Here is a 16,367-nt window from a genome sequence, read left to right on the forward strand (position 1 = left end):
TGCAGCTGGATCAAGTGGGCCGCTGGGATGCACACGAACCACGACGCCCTTCGTCTTTATTAAGCATTTTTAATACAGTAACATTCAGGGTGTATGTTAGGGCACCATTCATAATAAATAAAGACTGCTCACAAAACAGAGGATAGAAACAGACTGAGAGCAAAAGGGATTGGCCCAGTTCCTTCCAAAGGAACTTTCTATTCACGGGCATTTATTTCAAGCCCCGCAAGAGCACCGACGTCAACCTCTTAAAAGAACCATGCAGACACCCGACTTACAAAAACGCACATGGTTAATAACAATCAAAACTTTTAACACTAAAATTCCACCAAGGTTTCCTCTGTGCTTCCCTTTAGTCTCTCGCTGGCTCTCAGAGCTTCCAGGGTACGTGAAACTCCGAGATGGGGAGTGGAGTGCAATGCGTCGTCTCGAAATTCCTCATGTACTTTCGAGCCTAGGAGATATGGTAAGAAAACAAAAAAAAAGATTTGAGGAGGATCCATGTTTACCACTGCAGATCTTCCATCTGAATAGTGCACTAGTTATTATAGAAATGTTAAGCATTAATAGTGCTTGTAGTTTGTGTGTGTGTGTGTGTGTATATAAAAAATACAGTATAGTAGGAGTGTTATTTTCCACTCACCAGGAAAAGAGCAAGCTGCCGTCTGCCTTCCAGTGCCATATCCTCACCTGGTAATACAGAAGAGCATATCACAGCTCAGCTTTCCCCCCCTCCTAGGTGTTTATACAGCTGCCATAAGCAGGGCTAAGCCCCCTTGAAAGACATCAATAAGATTTCATTATTTGGTATTTACAAATGTCTTACAGCAGGTTATTGTTAAGAATTCAAGGGGGGGGGGGGGACACAATAGACCAGATCGTATGAAGAAGCAAGGTTGGGGTTGACTTCTTTCCAGCCCTTCCTGTAGATGTACTAGCATTCATTAACCGTGGACTGGCAAGGCGCACGTGATGCGCAGGTGCAACGAACACGGACGAGCTTGAGTAAATAAATCATTCTTCGTCCGCCTTAACTCTGGGCACACAGGGCGGAGGCGGGATTCGCACTCCTGATAGTCAAGATTAGTGATCATCTCCGTAATCAGTGTTCTTACCAACGCTCCAGGGGAAAGGAGCGTCTCTGTCTGTCTGATAGGACTGCAGCACAGACAGGCACCAGTCATCGTCCACCTCATACCCGACGTATACAGACTCTGAAAAAGAAAAGGAACCAGTTCTTTTGATCGTTTCTTAACCACTAGAAAAAAGAAAAAAAAAAAGACAGAAGACGACGTTTTTAAAAAACATACGCATACCTTCTTCCACCTGCGAGCCGACTGCAAGCCACTGTCTGACCGCTCGGACGCTGTCGTCTGTCATTACTTTCGGATACCTGAGTCGCACACAATCAGAGGAAATACCGACCTCGGTATGAATGTGAATTTCTAACGTTGCTTTATTGCTCAGTAAAATATAATCCCGGCGAACGTCGTTGAGATGAGCTGTCGTACGTGTGAAGGGATTTCGGTTTCTGACGTACGACGTGAACGAAAAGGCCTTTTGGATGAATGACTGCTGATTTAAATGATCAAGCAATCATTTATCGAACACTCAAAGCTCAACCACCATTAGTGTGTAGCAGCCATCATGTGCCAGAACTCCCCCCACACGCCAGCTATTAGTGGAGAGGAGAGAGGGATTATTAGGAGGCCGTGATAGAGAAGGCCCAATGGGGGAATTTCTCCAGGACACCGGGGTTATACCCCTACTCTTTAACTAGAAGTGTCCGGGGATGTTTAATGACCACAGAGACTCCGGTTTAACGTCTCATCCGAAAGACGGTGCTGTTTTTACAGTACAGTGTCCCCATCACTATACTAGGGCATTAGCCCCCGCGCAGGGTGAGCGCCCCCTGCTGGCCTCACTAATACCACTTCCAGCAACAACCGTAGTTTTCCCCAGGAGTTCTCCCATCCAGTTACTGGCCAGGCTCAACCCTGCTTAGCTTCAGTGAGACACCAGGCAGAGGTGAGTGCATTAATCCCGATGTCACGTTTGCATCGACCAGGACATAGCGATCAAACTGCTCCTCACTCAATGATCCTACTCCGATACGGATTAAAAGTGACTTAAGTGCGGTCAGACCTGTAGTGGAGCAGTTTCAGCAGTAGGTCGTTTCCTCGGTTGGACATTATGTCCTCTGGTCCCCTGCACATCAGAGCACAGCAAAACCATAGTCAGTGTACACAGTGTATTAATCAATTTTAAAAATGGGGGGGACAAAAAAAACAAAACAAAACCCCACCACCGGGAGTGAGTGAGCGCTTACGTGGTTGTGATTATTTCATCCTTGGTTCTTCTGATCAACAGAACTGGTCCCTGGTACCTACCCAGAGCAAGATCAACAAGAGTCACCTAATCAGCATGATCATGTCACTTAACTACGCTTACAGTTTATATGACTATTACATTGTGTACAGGATCTTACTTGCAAAGCTGTTCGGCGTTATTCAGGTTCATGTACTGCCTGACTGTGTGGGTCACCAGCGGCCCTGTTCTCACACACACACACACACACACACACACACACAATCAAGAACTGCTAAATTACACTACTGCCTCACAGGATGTAGAGATGATGACCGTCAGGACTCTTACTCCAGCTGTCGGGCATGACCTTTAAGGCCAGGGGAAGGAGGTCATCAAAGGAGGCGTCCAGCACAAGTGCACGGATCTCTGGGTATGACATCGCTGCCCAAGTGGCTAAAGCGAAAGATAGGCAGGGCAACAAGAGAAATTGAGCACACAGTTACTTATAATAAAACGAAGTCCAGGTTTGTGTGTTGTAGTACAAAACGCATAAAAAGTGATAAATACACTCACAGGCCACTTTAATAGGAACTTTCATGCAGGCAATCAACCACGCATGTAGCAGTGGTGCAATTCATAAAAGACAGGTACACAAGATACCGGTAAAGCTTCAGTTAACGTTCACATCACGTCAAAGTGGGGGAAGATGTGCTCTCGGTGACTTGACCCCGAGGGATGGTTATCGGATCCAAATGGGCTACTTTGAGTGCCGATCTCCTCGGGTATTTCACACAAGCGCACAAGTCTTTAGAGTTTACACAGAATGGTGCAATAGACAAACAAAAGAAGCTCAGAGAATCGGACGGGAAGGTTATAGTGACTCAAAAAAACCACTCTTTACATCTGCGGTGAGCAGAGAAGCATCTCAGAACGCACAGCACGTTCAATCTTCGGGCGAATGTACGAGAACACATCAGGTTCCACTCCGGTCAGCCAAGGGTACGGACTAACCCAAAACAGGACAGTTGAAAACTAGAAAAAGACCAGTTGACAAGGTACGGGTGTTCCTATTAAAGTGGCAAGTGAGATTTTTTTTGTTTTTTTTTTAAAAATAAAATCGGCCTACCTGTGAATCCTCCTATTGACCAGGCATACACGACAATGTCGTTCAACTGGAAGCCCAATTTGTGCACAGCGAATTGGATCACTACATCCATCGCGTTCGCCTCGTTCTGAGGAAACGGCACGCCCTGAAACACAGACGCGAATACAGATGTGTCGAGGGTTAAACTGTTCCGCTTCTTCGTGGACGACGGCGAGATAAGGATCAGGAACGCATGGAGACGTGAGATTCCCATCTAAAATTCATCTGAACCTGTAACCAGTGATACTTACTGTACTGCCTGCAAATCCTGGGTGATTCCAGCCTAGGACCGAGTAGCCACCTGAGAGAGTGGCAGAGAGACGCGGGAAACAAGGAAGGGACATCGTTCGACTGATTTCAGAACAGTTTCTCTTGTGCGACGCTCGATTTCATTTCAGAACCCACCACATCAATATGTACTCACCATCCAGTGGCGTGTTCATGCAGCCGACCTCATAGAAGCCTGCGTTCCCTTCACAACAGATCACCTGGAACGTAAGATACCACGCACGTTACACAGCTACACACCCGACCCTCCTGCGTTACTCCGGTAAAGAACTAGTTCACCCGTAAGTTGACTCTTTTCCAATAAACACGTCTCAAAGGGTTTCCTGTTACACCGTAACAATTTGCCCACCACTGTGAAATATGGTCATGTTTACGAGTTGCGCGCGTGTCCGAGACTCTTGCTGACGCGATATCTGAAGACGGAGCGGTTAAACGTTTGTAGGATCCGGCTGGAATCGTCGTCGTAACCAGACGATGAACCGATCAGATTTTGGAACCGATCTAGGCTCAAGGTCACAGCAAGGTCAAATGCCCGGAAGCGTTTTTTTCTCAGATAGCTCCCTTCCCTTCCTGTTTGAAGTTTTGTTTTTTAGGGTGTTTGAAGCATACACATTAGTAACAAGAACAACTAGATGCTTTGGATGCCAGGATTTTATTACTCTGTAGTTAGGTTTAATGTAGCAGAACATCTACAAAACAAGTTTGTTCCTGTCATCACTTTTATCAGTTCTACTATGAACAGCTGTTTGCTCATGAGTCTCTGGGTCTCCCCGTCTGCCTCTCTCTCACGCTCTGTCTGTCTGTCTCGCGCTCTCTCTCTCACGCTCTGTCTGTCTGTCTCGCGCTCTCTCTCTCTCACGCTCTGTCTGTCTGTCTTGTGCTCTCCCTCTCACGTTCTGTCTGTCTGTCTGTCTCGCGCTCTCTCACGCTCTGTCTGTCTCGCGCTCTCTCACGCTCTGTCTGTCTCGCGCTCTCTCTCACACGCTCTGTCTGTCTCGCGCTCTCTCTCACACGCTGTCTGTCTGTCTCGCGCTCTCTCTCTCACGCTGTCTGTCTGTCTCGCGCTCTCTCTCACATGCTCTCACGCTCTGTCTGTCTGTCTCGCGCTCTCTCTCTCACGCTCTGTCTGTCTCGCGCTCTCTCTCACGCTGTCGGTCTGTCTGTCTCGCGCTCTCTCACGCTCTGTCTGTCTGTCTCACGCTCTCTCTCTCACGCTGTCGGTCTGTCTGTCTCGCGCTCTCTCTCTCGCTCTCTCTCTCAGGCTGTCTGTCTGTCTGTCTCGCTCTCTCTCTCTCAGGCTGTCTGTCTCGCTCTCTCTTTCGCTCTGTCTCTCTGTCTGTCTGTCTCTCCCTCTCTCTCTCGCTCTGTCTGTTGGTCTGTCTGGGTCTGTCTCTCTCTCTCGGTCTGTCTGTGTTTCTCTCTCTCTCTCTCTCTCTGTCTGTGATCAGTGTTAAAAAAAAAAAAAAAAACCTCGTCATGTTCGATATTACAATGCTCTAGAAAATCCTGAAGTCTATCCAAAAACGAACCAAAAAAAAGGCAAAAGAATTGAACACAAATCCCTGTGAATGAGTTTTTAAGCACACAAATGACAATGTATTAGGACACAACCATAAACCTGTGGTTCACCTCGTCAGAGCTGCTCTGATACAAAATCAATCAGTGATCAAAATCCCATGTGAGAATTCGACAGTTCCACGGTATAAATACCATTTTTAACGCCACGCATCTTTTGTCTCTTATTTGCTCTGTGCTACTTACCAAAGTTTTCCCATTCGGGCCTCTGTTTCCTCTCCGATCCACAAACATGGTGTCGATTCGGTTTCCGTCGCATGCCACCAGCTTGTTTCTCTGACCATCATACTAAAGCAAATAAAGAAAAAAAAATGAAGTTAAATAAAACAGTACTTTATTATTATTATTATTATTATTATTATTATTATTATTGTGTTTTCAAGTTACCTCTTCGATGAGCTTGGCCTGGCCTTGCTGCAGCATTGACCTCATGGCCTTCTGCAGCAGACCCACAGAGCCTGGGTACAGCATCCTCCGGCCAAACGAGTGCGCTACAAGATAGCTGGAACACAAACGCACCGTTACAAACACGACATAACACTCTTGCATCGTGGAGAGTGGTTTCAGCAAGTGTCAATCATTTTGTATGACCCTTAACTTCTCACCAAACCCGAACGGTATGCTTCAGTCTTACACGGACTAGTAAAAACAGCTCATAAGAGATGGAAGAGATATAGCCAGAAGCACTAAACTAGCACCACTAGGATTTTTCTTCTTACTCCCAATAGTGAAGAGGGAAATAAAGTGCGTTCAAAGACTCCAGCCATCTTCAGAGTCAGTATCTGAATATAAACTAAACTGATTAGACACGCATCAAGTTATCCAACAACTTGTAAAAAGGCTGATAGACATTCACTGTGTGCGGGGGAGAAAAATAAATAAATAAATCAAAATCACACTATAGCAAGAAGCTAGCAAGGGTTTGAACTTGAGACAAAGTCTAAAACATGAAAACATGATATTTCCCAGAAGAAGGTCAAAAGATCTAAAGGTGAAACATATTGATGGTTTCTTTAAGTCGAGAGGTTGAATAATGTTACAGGCAGGAAATAAAAACAATCCTGCTCAAAACTATTTTGTCATCTAACCTGTTTCCCCAGATCACCGCACATATTTCCTGAGAGGCTTAAAAAGGTATTTGTTGGAATATATATTTTTTTTTTTTCCATGGGCATATACACTGATCAGCCAGAGCTTTAAACCACTGACAGGTGAAGTGAAGAAGACTGATTATCTCATTACGATGACACCTGGGAAGGAGTGGGATATATTAGGCAGGAAGTGAACAGTCAGTTGACGAAGTTGACGTGTTGGAAGCAGGAAAAACGGGCAAGCGTAAGGATCCGAGTGACTTTTACAAGGCCCGAATTGTGATGGCTAGACGACTGGGTCAGAGCATCTCCAAAACTGCCGGTCTTGCGGGGTGTTCACGGTATCCCGGGTGTTCTGTTGGGAAACCTTGGGTCGTGGCGCTCATGTGGATGTTCCTTTGATACTTACCACCTACCTAAACATTGCTGCAGACTAAGTACACCCCTTCGTGGCAACGGTATTCCCTAATAGCAGTGGCCTCTTTCAGCAGGATAATGCTGAAAGTTCAAAGTGTTGATCCGCTGCTAACGTCTTGGTGCCAGATACCACGGCACCTTCAGAGGTCATGTGGAGTCCGTGCCTTGACGGGTCGGAGCCGTTTCGGTGGCACGAGGGGGACCTACACGATATCAGGCAGGTGGTTTTAATGTTCTGGCTGATCGGTGTAGTGCAGTGGTAAAGACACTGGACTGCTAATAGGAAGGCTGCGAGTTCGAAATCCCAGCACAGTCAAGCTGCAACTGCTGGGCCCTTAAGCGAGGCCCTTAACCTTCAACTGACCAGTTGTAGAAGTGTAAGTCGCTCTGGATAAGGGTGTCTGCTAAACGTACATGTGCGCGCATTACCTGACAATGTGGCATGGCAGCGTTCGTACTGAATTCAGCAGACTGTCTGCTGCTCCTCGGAGTTTGGGCTCTGGCTTCAGCAGGGAAACGCCTGCCTTCGACGACTTCCTGTCGAACATAGGAAGACCCCATCATCAACCCCAGGAAGTCGAGCTTACGCATGCACGCACAAATGACCATGTATATAATGACTTACAGATTGCTGACATCTCTCCAGCTGAAATCCGCTGGCCAGTGTGAGAAGTCGAAATCATAACTGGAAAGTTTTTTCTAAACAGGAAGGAGCAAGAAAAGCGCAAGCAGAGGCGTGATTACATCAGTGCCTGTTTGCATCAGCGTGCTGGTCTCAGTAGGAATGTTGCCAAGACATGGTCATGTCCTCACCTTGTTGCTGCTTGTGTGGTTCTTCTTGGTCTCCTCCAGAATGGTGATGAACTGGTGATACTCGGGGTTTCTCCAGCGACCCCAGCCTAACAACAACCCAACAAAAAGCACAAACACATGCTGCTAGTTACCGCTCTGGCTTCGTCTGGTGGCAGAGGATACAGCTGTACCACGGATTTTAAAAAAAATTAAATACATTTGGGATGAGCATTGTTTCTGACGAGTTACCACCTTTCTGAAAGATGCGCCGTGTTTTTCTTGTTACACTGCATTAGAGTATAAACAACTGATTTGACGGGCGTTCAGATATACTTCGGGTGGAAACGAACAGCTTACCTCTCAGACACGCTACTCCCAGTAAACAGACCAGCACCGTGCCGACGTACTGGCTGACGGGAATGAGCTTACTGCTACAGATATAACCTGAAACAGAAACAAATATGATCAACAATATGCAATATTTCACACATTTATATGTAAAACGATCAGAATGGTACGCCACCCCCCTATACAGTTCTGCCCAAAAGTTTGCACACCTCCTTGCAGAATCTTCAAAATCTTAATACTGTTAAAAAAAAATAAGAGCGATCATAAAAATCCCATGTTGTTGTTTATTTAGTTCTGTCCTGAATACGATACTGCATATAACAGATGCTTACATATAGTCCACAAGACAAGATAATAGCTGAATTTATCAAAATTACCGTTGAAAAGTTTACATACCCTTGATTCTTAACACGGTGCGTCATTACCTGGATGATCCACGACTGTGTTTATGTCTTGTGAGAGTTCTTCATGAGTCCCTTGTTTGTCCTGAGCTGTTAAACTGCCCACTGTTCTTCAGAAAAATCCTCCAGGTCCTGCACATTCTTCGCTTTTCCAGCATCTTCTGCACATTTGATGGCTATGGTTCAGGTGGTAGGGCGGGTTGTCCGCTGATCGTAGGGTTGGTGGTTTGATTCCCGGCCCACGTGACTCCACATGCCGAAGTGTCCTTGGACAAGACACTTGAACCCCAAGTTGCTTCCAATGGCAAGCTAGCATCTTGCATGGCAGCTCTGCTACCATTGGTGTGTGAGTGTGTGTGTGTGAATGGGTGAATGAGAACCAGTGTAAAGCGCTTTGTAACATCGCTAAGGTTAAAAAAGCACTATGTAAGTGCAGACCATTTACCCTTTACCCCTATACCCCTATCCGACAGCGGCTATATGATGTCGAGATCCATCTTTTCACACCGAGGACGACTGAGGGACTCGTACACGACTATTACGTAAGGTGCAGACATTCACTGAAGCTCCGGAAGGCAACACGATACATTAAGAGCTAGGGGGGATGTAAACTTTTGAACAGGGTGATCGGTGTAACTTGGTAGTATTTTGTCTTCTGGGAGACATGTAACTGTAACTATCTTATTTAGCTTGTGAAGGGCAGTACTACATGGGGGGGGGGGGGGGGGGGGGGGTCTTTAAACAAAATAATAATTTACACCGATCATCCTGTTCAAAAGTTTACATCCCCCCGGCTCTTAATGTATCGTGTTGCCTTCTTGAGGCAACTATCAGCTATTATCTTGTCTTGTGGATTATATGTAAACATCTGTTTTGTGAAATATCTTATTCAGGACAGAACTAAAACATCATCATGGGATTTTTATGATCGCTCTTATTTTTTTATTTTTTTTAAACAGTATTAAGATTTAGCAGATTCTGCAAAATATTTTGGCAAAACTGTACATACTATGCAGTAATGTCATCTCATAGTAACCAGAATTTTCTAATCTCAAACCACGATAGACCTAAGTGAGGTGGCTTTCACACTGGGCATGTTTGCTGCGGACTGAATCGGAGTGTGATTGTTCCCGGCACCCCCCGCAGCGCTGCTCTGGTTTCAGACGCACTTGATTCTATTGAACCACGGTGCATTTGCGTTCATCTTCGGTCATCATATGGAGAACGCAATGCGACTCATCATATTTTTGGTTTCTTAATTATTTTGGTACCATTATGTGCAGCAATGACCTCTTCTGTGGAAACTAATGATGTCGTTATCGGCTAAAACACACGCGCAGGTTGCTTTACTTCCAGTGCAACTGAACTCTGAACACCTCCTACAGGTCGTCTCGGGTTCGGTACCACGGTGCGCTTCCCGGCCCGTGTGACAGCTTTCACATTACCAATTTTACATGGAAACCGTGCTCCGTTTCGGACAAAACCACCAGTGTGAAAGCCCCCTCACTGAAATACAGGTTTACATCCTGATCCCTAACGAGCAAGGGAAAAACTCCCAGAGAAGACATTAGAAAGAACCCAGACATTAGAGACGAACCAGACTCAAGGGGGAACTCATCGTCTTCTAGGTGATGCCGAATAGTGTGATTATAAATCATTAAAGCACGCAGTTGTGGAAGAGTGATGGCAACAAAAAATGTGTGTTGAAAGGATGTTTAATATGACTATATTGCGAATAAGTACAGGACAGTCTTTATGATTACAGCAGCAGGTACAAGTCATGAAAATGTCAACAAAAAAAAAAAAAAAAAAAAGGGAAACTTCCTTCCACTGTTAAACCGGTGTAATGAAGCCTGGATTTACACAGAGTCTGACTGGCGTTTAGATTTTATAACACCATAAAGTTTGTCTGTAAAAGGTTAAATCGCTGCATTTTTACCCTTCAACCAAAACAAATCATTAATCAATGATTAAATAACCATTCACGAATCAACTGACAACACACAGCGTACGCACTGTTTAATCCAAATGACTCCGAGTGGTTATAGGCTTAATATGTTTGCTCTGTGGTGGTCAATTAACTAATGAAACGCTGTTTTAAAACACAAAAATTACCATTCATTTACTGTAACCGTATACAAAACTTCAGCTCCATTACATGTCCACAGTACAACCGCTCCAGAACAGCATTCCTTTAACACCGCAGAGAACGATTTAGTTTCACTCTCACAGAAGAAACTCTTTCGTGTGTACACCCACTTGTTACGTGCAACAGCTAGAAAGAGACCACTGCGCACACACACAAATACACAACCTGAGATGAGGAATTTCCCCCAACAGAAGTACTATACATGACCTGCATTAGCATACGACTCAACTAGTATGATTAGACTTGATTAGACCACCATTATAATCAGCACTCATAGTTGGAGGCGAACGCAATCTTATCGGCTGCTCGCACAGTGAAGAAGCAATCAGGAGTCTACAACCCTTGATTACCCGACACAGGAGGTGGAACGGGACAAAAATGTGGAATGGTTGGGACTTTCCAACCTGGTTTGGAGCGTTAAGTGTAGAAGCAAGCAGTTGTATACCTTTCCTGTAGAGATAGCAGAGAATGAGAGGTGAGCTGTAATAAGATAGGGACCACAGCACTGAAGCCTGGAGAGAAGAAAAACACATTTTAATTACCTTCAGCACACACAAGTCTCTTGGGGCAAGTACATCAAGTCATTCCTCTATATAACTCATATATACTCTGCCAATAAAAATAAAAAAAATAAAAAATAATGAAACATCACCTCACATTCAGCTGCTTTTATTTCTAGCACATTTCTTAACGTGTAAATATTTGTATTAACATAAAACGATTCAACAACCGAGACATAAACTGGAAATGGAATAATGAGTCCCTGAACAAAGGGGGGGGGTCAATATTAAAAGTAACAGTCAGTATGTGGTGTGTTCACCAGCTGCTTTAAGTACTACAGAGCATCTCATCCTCATGGACTGCACCAGATTTGTCCGTTCTTGCTGTGAGATGTTACTCCACTCTTCCACCAAGGCATTCACAAGTTCTAGATCACTTCTGTGAGGACACACGGTTACATGTAATTTTCCACTACAAGGACGATCAGCTGTCCTTCCTGTCTCCCTGTAGCACCATCTTAGGCGTCTTACATTACAGACATTGCAGTTTATTGCTCTGGCCACATCTGCAGTCCTCATGCCTCCCTGCAGCAGGTCTATGGCATGTTCACGCAGGTGAGCAGGAACACTAGGCATCTTTCTTCTGGTGTTTTTCAGAGTCAGTACAAAGGTCTCTTTAGTGTCCAAATTTACTGTAACTGTGACCTTAATCGCCTACCGCCTGTAAACTGTTCGCATCTTTAGGACTGTTCCACCGGTGCTTGTGCAATGATTGTTTATGGTTCATTGAACAAGCAGGAAAAACAATCACTTAAACCCTTTCCGATAAAGATCTGTCAAGCTTATTGGGATTTGACAAAATTATCTTTAAAATACAGACTCCTGAAAAAGTGCACAAGCAAAAATATACAAGAAATACAATAAACACGAAATCAAGCATAACATTAAAACCACTGAGAAGTAAGTTGAACATTGATTATTAAGAGGTGAGATATATTAAGCAGCAAGTTGATGTGTTGGAAGCAGGAAAAATGGGCAAGCGTAAGGATTGGGCGACTTTGACAAGGACCAAATTGTGATGGCTAGACAACTTAGGGCATGGCATCTCCAAAACAGCAGGTCTTGTGGAATGTTCCCAGTATGCAGTGGACCTACCAAAAGTGGTCCAAGGAAGGACAACTGTTCAGTTCCCAAGCCTCACTGATGCGCACAGAAGAGCTACTGTAGCACAAATTGCTAACAAAGTTAATGTTGCTGCATATGGGGCTGCGTAGCTGCAGAGTGCCCATGCTGACCCCTGTCCACCACCAAAAGCACCTACAATGGGCACGTGAGCATCAGAACTGGACCGATGTGATGAATCACGGTTTCTTTTACATCATGTGAACGGCCAGGTGTGTACGAGTCATGTACCTGGGGAAGAGCTGGCACCAGGATGCACTATGGGAAGAAGGCAAGCTGGTAGAGGTAGTGTGATGCTCTGGGCAATGTTCTGCTGGGAAACTTTGGGTCCTGGCATTCATGTGGATGTTACTTTGACACGTACCACATTGCTCCAGACCAAGTACACCCCTTCATGGTAACGGTATTCCCTAATAGCAGTGGTCTGTTTCAGCAGGAAAACGCACCCTGACACACTGCAAAAATTGTTCAGGAATGATTTAAGGAACAATGAGTTCAAGGTGTTGACTTGGCCTCCAAATTCCCCAAATCTCAATCTGATCGAGCATCTGTGGGATGTGCTGGACAAACAAATCCGATCCATGGAGGCCCCACCTCACAACTTGCACGACTTAAAGGATCTGCTGCTGACGTCTTGGTGCCAGATCCCACAGCACACCTTCAGAGGTCTTGTGGAGTCCATGCGTCAACGGGTCGGAACTGTTTTGGTGGCACAAAGGGCCTACACAATATCAGGAAGGTGGTTTTAAGAGTATGGCTGATCGGTGTAAATACTCAGAACAAAAACAGAACAGTTTTGGACAAAACTTGACGTTGATATATTCTTGTAACTTGTAACAGTCGTCATTCTCAATCCTTTCCGGGTGCAACATGGCATGCACATCTTTATATTTTTCCCTGATCTAAAACGCACAATAGCACTCGAGTTGAATCTGGTTTGTTTGAGGAAACGCTACATGACCGTCTTCAATCCATGAACATCATGCTCCTGAGAGTCACTCACCCAACTGAGGATACTGTCAGTGTGTCTTTCCAAACCTCTCGGCTGGTAATCCCAACCCTGCAAAACAGAACGACGCGAATGAACCGACAGCCACATACAAGTCAGATTACTATTATTTTTAACACTTAATCTTTTGGGGACAGACTGCCTCAGTGACTGAACTTCATATACACGAATACCGTTTGTCTAGCACCTCAGCCTTAAATCACAGATACCACAGCTTACATCCAGATGGTTCCCGGTGTACTTCGCTTCTCAAACCGGGGTTCGTGAAGCAAAGGCTGTGATTTTGAATAATTTGGTTACTGAGGTCTAAATCACAACCCACCATTAGCAAAGATTATCGATTATTATTGCTTGACTTGAAAGGATTTAATCGAACTTAGACCTAATACATTCTGTCAGAGGAAAAGCTCAGGAAGAATAAAAGTCTCTGTGGATATAATAAACAAACTAAATATTATTGTATACATTTAGAAATATTCTCAAAAGAAATGTATTTTCGAGTTAATGGGTTTGAAAAGGTTTGAGACCCCCTGCCTTATTACCTATATAACAGGTAAATAAATATAGTGCCGTTTACTTATAGCCGTTTTGTTATCTTCACAGGAACTGACGTAACTGTTGCACAATTCAACTCCCTGTGTTTATTTTAGATTCATATTCCTAACAAACTGGCAAATTCAATGGTAACTAGTTCGGTTTTAAATTATTCTTAGAGGTCACCATGACAGACCTTTCCACCTGACATTAGCATGCTAACTAGCGATACCGCACCTTCACTAGGTCTGAAACCGCACACTAGCGCACTGAATAGTATGTGAAAACAGTATGAATGGTGACCTGGGGTACTAGCGTACTACTGAGTACAGTAGTGTGTTGAAGAAGTAGTACGGTAGTGTGAGGTTTCAGACGGAGACCTGCCAAAGATGCGAGACCGAATTAAAGATGAAAGTTTGTTTACTATTGGAGGAATAGTTTTGCGCAAGAGTCGAGTGCGTACCCTCCTTGCTGTTCTGCTCTCGGGTCGGGGGAGCTCCTGTGGGCGATGGATCCGGTGCAGACTGGGCCCGAACAGGCAGCGAATCCATAACCAGGCAGCCATCATTTCTCGGTCGGCAGCTACGGAAGCCCATGTGGATTAACGCGATTCAAAATTCCTGCCAGCGCGTGAGCGATTCTTGCTGAACGACTCCTTTATAGCGAATCGGAGAAAAGACGAATCAATTCTAGTGATGGGAAGTTCGGATCATTTTACTGACTCGGATCTTTGAATCTCGTTCAGCAAAATGAACGGATCTTTTTTTCGAGTCATTTCGTTCATTTACATTTACATTTACATTGATTCATTTAGTAGCTTTTATCCAAAGAGACTTACAAATGAGAAAATACAAGCAAAGCGATATATCAAGCAGAGAACAATACAAGTAGTGCTACCATACAAGATCCATTAACTGAGTTCCAGAAGAAGTAAAGTGTGCAGAGTAGAGGTGTATGTGCCAGAGTAATTATTATTATTATTATTATTATTATTAATATTTAGGGGTTGGTTAGGTGTTCACGGAAGAGGTGGGTCTTTAGCTGTTTCTTGAAGATGGTGACATTCTGCGGTCCGGATTGAGATTGGAAGGTCATCCCACCAGTGAGGATTTCACCAGAATATAATTAAAATTATGTGTTAAATTCCCCAACATATCTAGTACTTACGCAAACATTGATCACATTTGGAATAATAAAATAAATGCAGCCAAGGCCGAATTATGAAAAACCGAAATGATTAATAGGTCTTCAGGCTATGCAGTCTGTTAGTTCACCTTCTTTCTTTTGTCACGTCACATTTGTCACGTCTGTTTCCTGGAAACAGAAATGATTAGTTCACCTCTCGTGTCTTTGGGTTCGAGTCGTTCGTTCCTCCCCATGACTGCCCCATAGGCTGAATGGAGTGTGGATGTGACGTGATGAACGAACGACTCGAGCCCGAAGACTCAAGAGATGAATGAATCGTTTCTGTTTCCAGTATCGCATGGTGCATTGCCTATGAAGCGGTCACCGGAAGAACGAACGACTCGAACCCAAAGACTCGAGGCGTGAACTAATCATTTCTGTTTCCAGTACAGAACCTATGGGGATGTTGCAGCGCATTCGCGTTAAAAAATTAATGAATCACTCTCTGAGACAACTCGTTGTTCCCGAGTCATATTAAAGATTTGTTCAAAATGAACGAATCGTTCATGAACGACACGTCACTAATCAATTTGTGACCGAAAACAAATCTTTATTTTTTGCTTCTGTCACAACACTGCTGAATTCTTGTATCTGATTGGTCAGCAGTTGTTGGTTCATTTTCTATAACTGCAGCTCTGTTATTGTAATTTCGCCTGTACGGTTTATAGTAATATGCTTGTTCTAATACTTGAAGTATGAAATCAAAATCAAAATCAATGCTTTGTGGTTTTTGTTAGAATATGTCAGCCTTAAGGTTGTCTATAAGCTAGTCCGCTCCAAAACAATGACAAAATTCGCGTTTAGTAGATATACGCATTCAAAATGTACAGTCTCTCTCTACCACCGATTCGGATCAACATGTTTGATGACATCATTCTGCACTTCAGCTTCTCGTCAGATTTTCTGTCCAATCGAATGCTCTTTAGAATCGGAAGTGTCCCGCCCCTCAATGTTATAGTAATCACCTTGCTGAAGTTGCCGTGTTGAGTGAGAGAAATCATATCAGCAAGCGCAGGTCGTAAATGTGTCTTTGGCTGTCCAAATGCACGGGTTTTATCCAGTTTTCCAAAGGAGGAAATGGCTCGAATTCCTTCACTTTGAAGAAGGAGGTATTTGTGTCACCTCACGGCTTTGTGTCAAGTACAACTTATTACAAGCTATTGGCTATTTAAAAAGCGGGAAGAGCCACTTGAAATGTATTTCCATGACATCCTGTTTCAGTGGAAATTATGTCATAACATCGAGTAACACCATGCATTTCAAGGCACTTCGCAGGGACTTTAATCATTTCTACAGTAACTGCTCTGACACAGGGACGTGTATAGCAGACACTCAATATATTATAAGGCCAATAATAAACTGATTGTTAAATAACAACACATTTCTCAAAGTAAAACATTTAATCACCGATATGGTGAATCTTTCTATAGGAAGATGTTTAT

General features: G+C 44.1%; 1 protein-coding gene across 1 annotated transcript; it reads right to left on the reverse strand.

Annotated features, from left to right (window-relative positions):
* Positions 1 to 28: 28 nt before the first annotated feature.
* abhd16a (abhydrolase domain containing 16A, phospholipase) lies at positions 29 to 14,380 on the reverse strand. Its single transcript, XM_017469465.3, has 20 exons — positions 14,204 to 14,380; positions 13,201 to 13,257; positions 10,961 to 11,027; positions 7,975 to 8,061; positions 7,639 to 7,724; positions 7,451 to 7,524; positions 7,255 to 7,362; positions 5,705 to 5,819; positions 5,504 to 5,605; positions 3,879 to 3,942; positions 3,706 to 3,755; positions 3,437 to 3,560; positions 2,659 to 2,763; positions 2,489 to 2,552; positions 2,330 to 2,386; positions 2,146 to 2,208; positions 1,317 to 1,393; positions 1,116 to 1,214; positions 644 to 690; positions 29 to 454 (listed from the first exon to the last, which is right to left on the reverse strand). Exons 1-20 carry the CDS (start codon positions 14,306 to 14,308, stop codon positions 371 to 373), a joined length of 1,635 nt encoding a protein of 544 aa, XP_017324954.1. The 5' UTR covers positions 14,309 to 14,380; the 3' UTR covers positions 29 to 370.
* Positions 14,381 to 16,367: the final 1,987 nt, after the last annotated feature.

Source organism: Ictalurus punctatus, chromosome 1 (assembly GCF_001660625.3).
Source record: "Ictalurus punctatus breed USDA103 chromosome 1, Coco_2.0, whole genome shotgun sequence".
NCBI classification, from domain to species: Eukaryota; Metazoa; Chordata; class Actinopteri; order Siluriformes; family Ictaluridae; genus Ictalurus; species Ictalurus punctatus.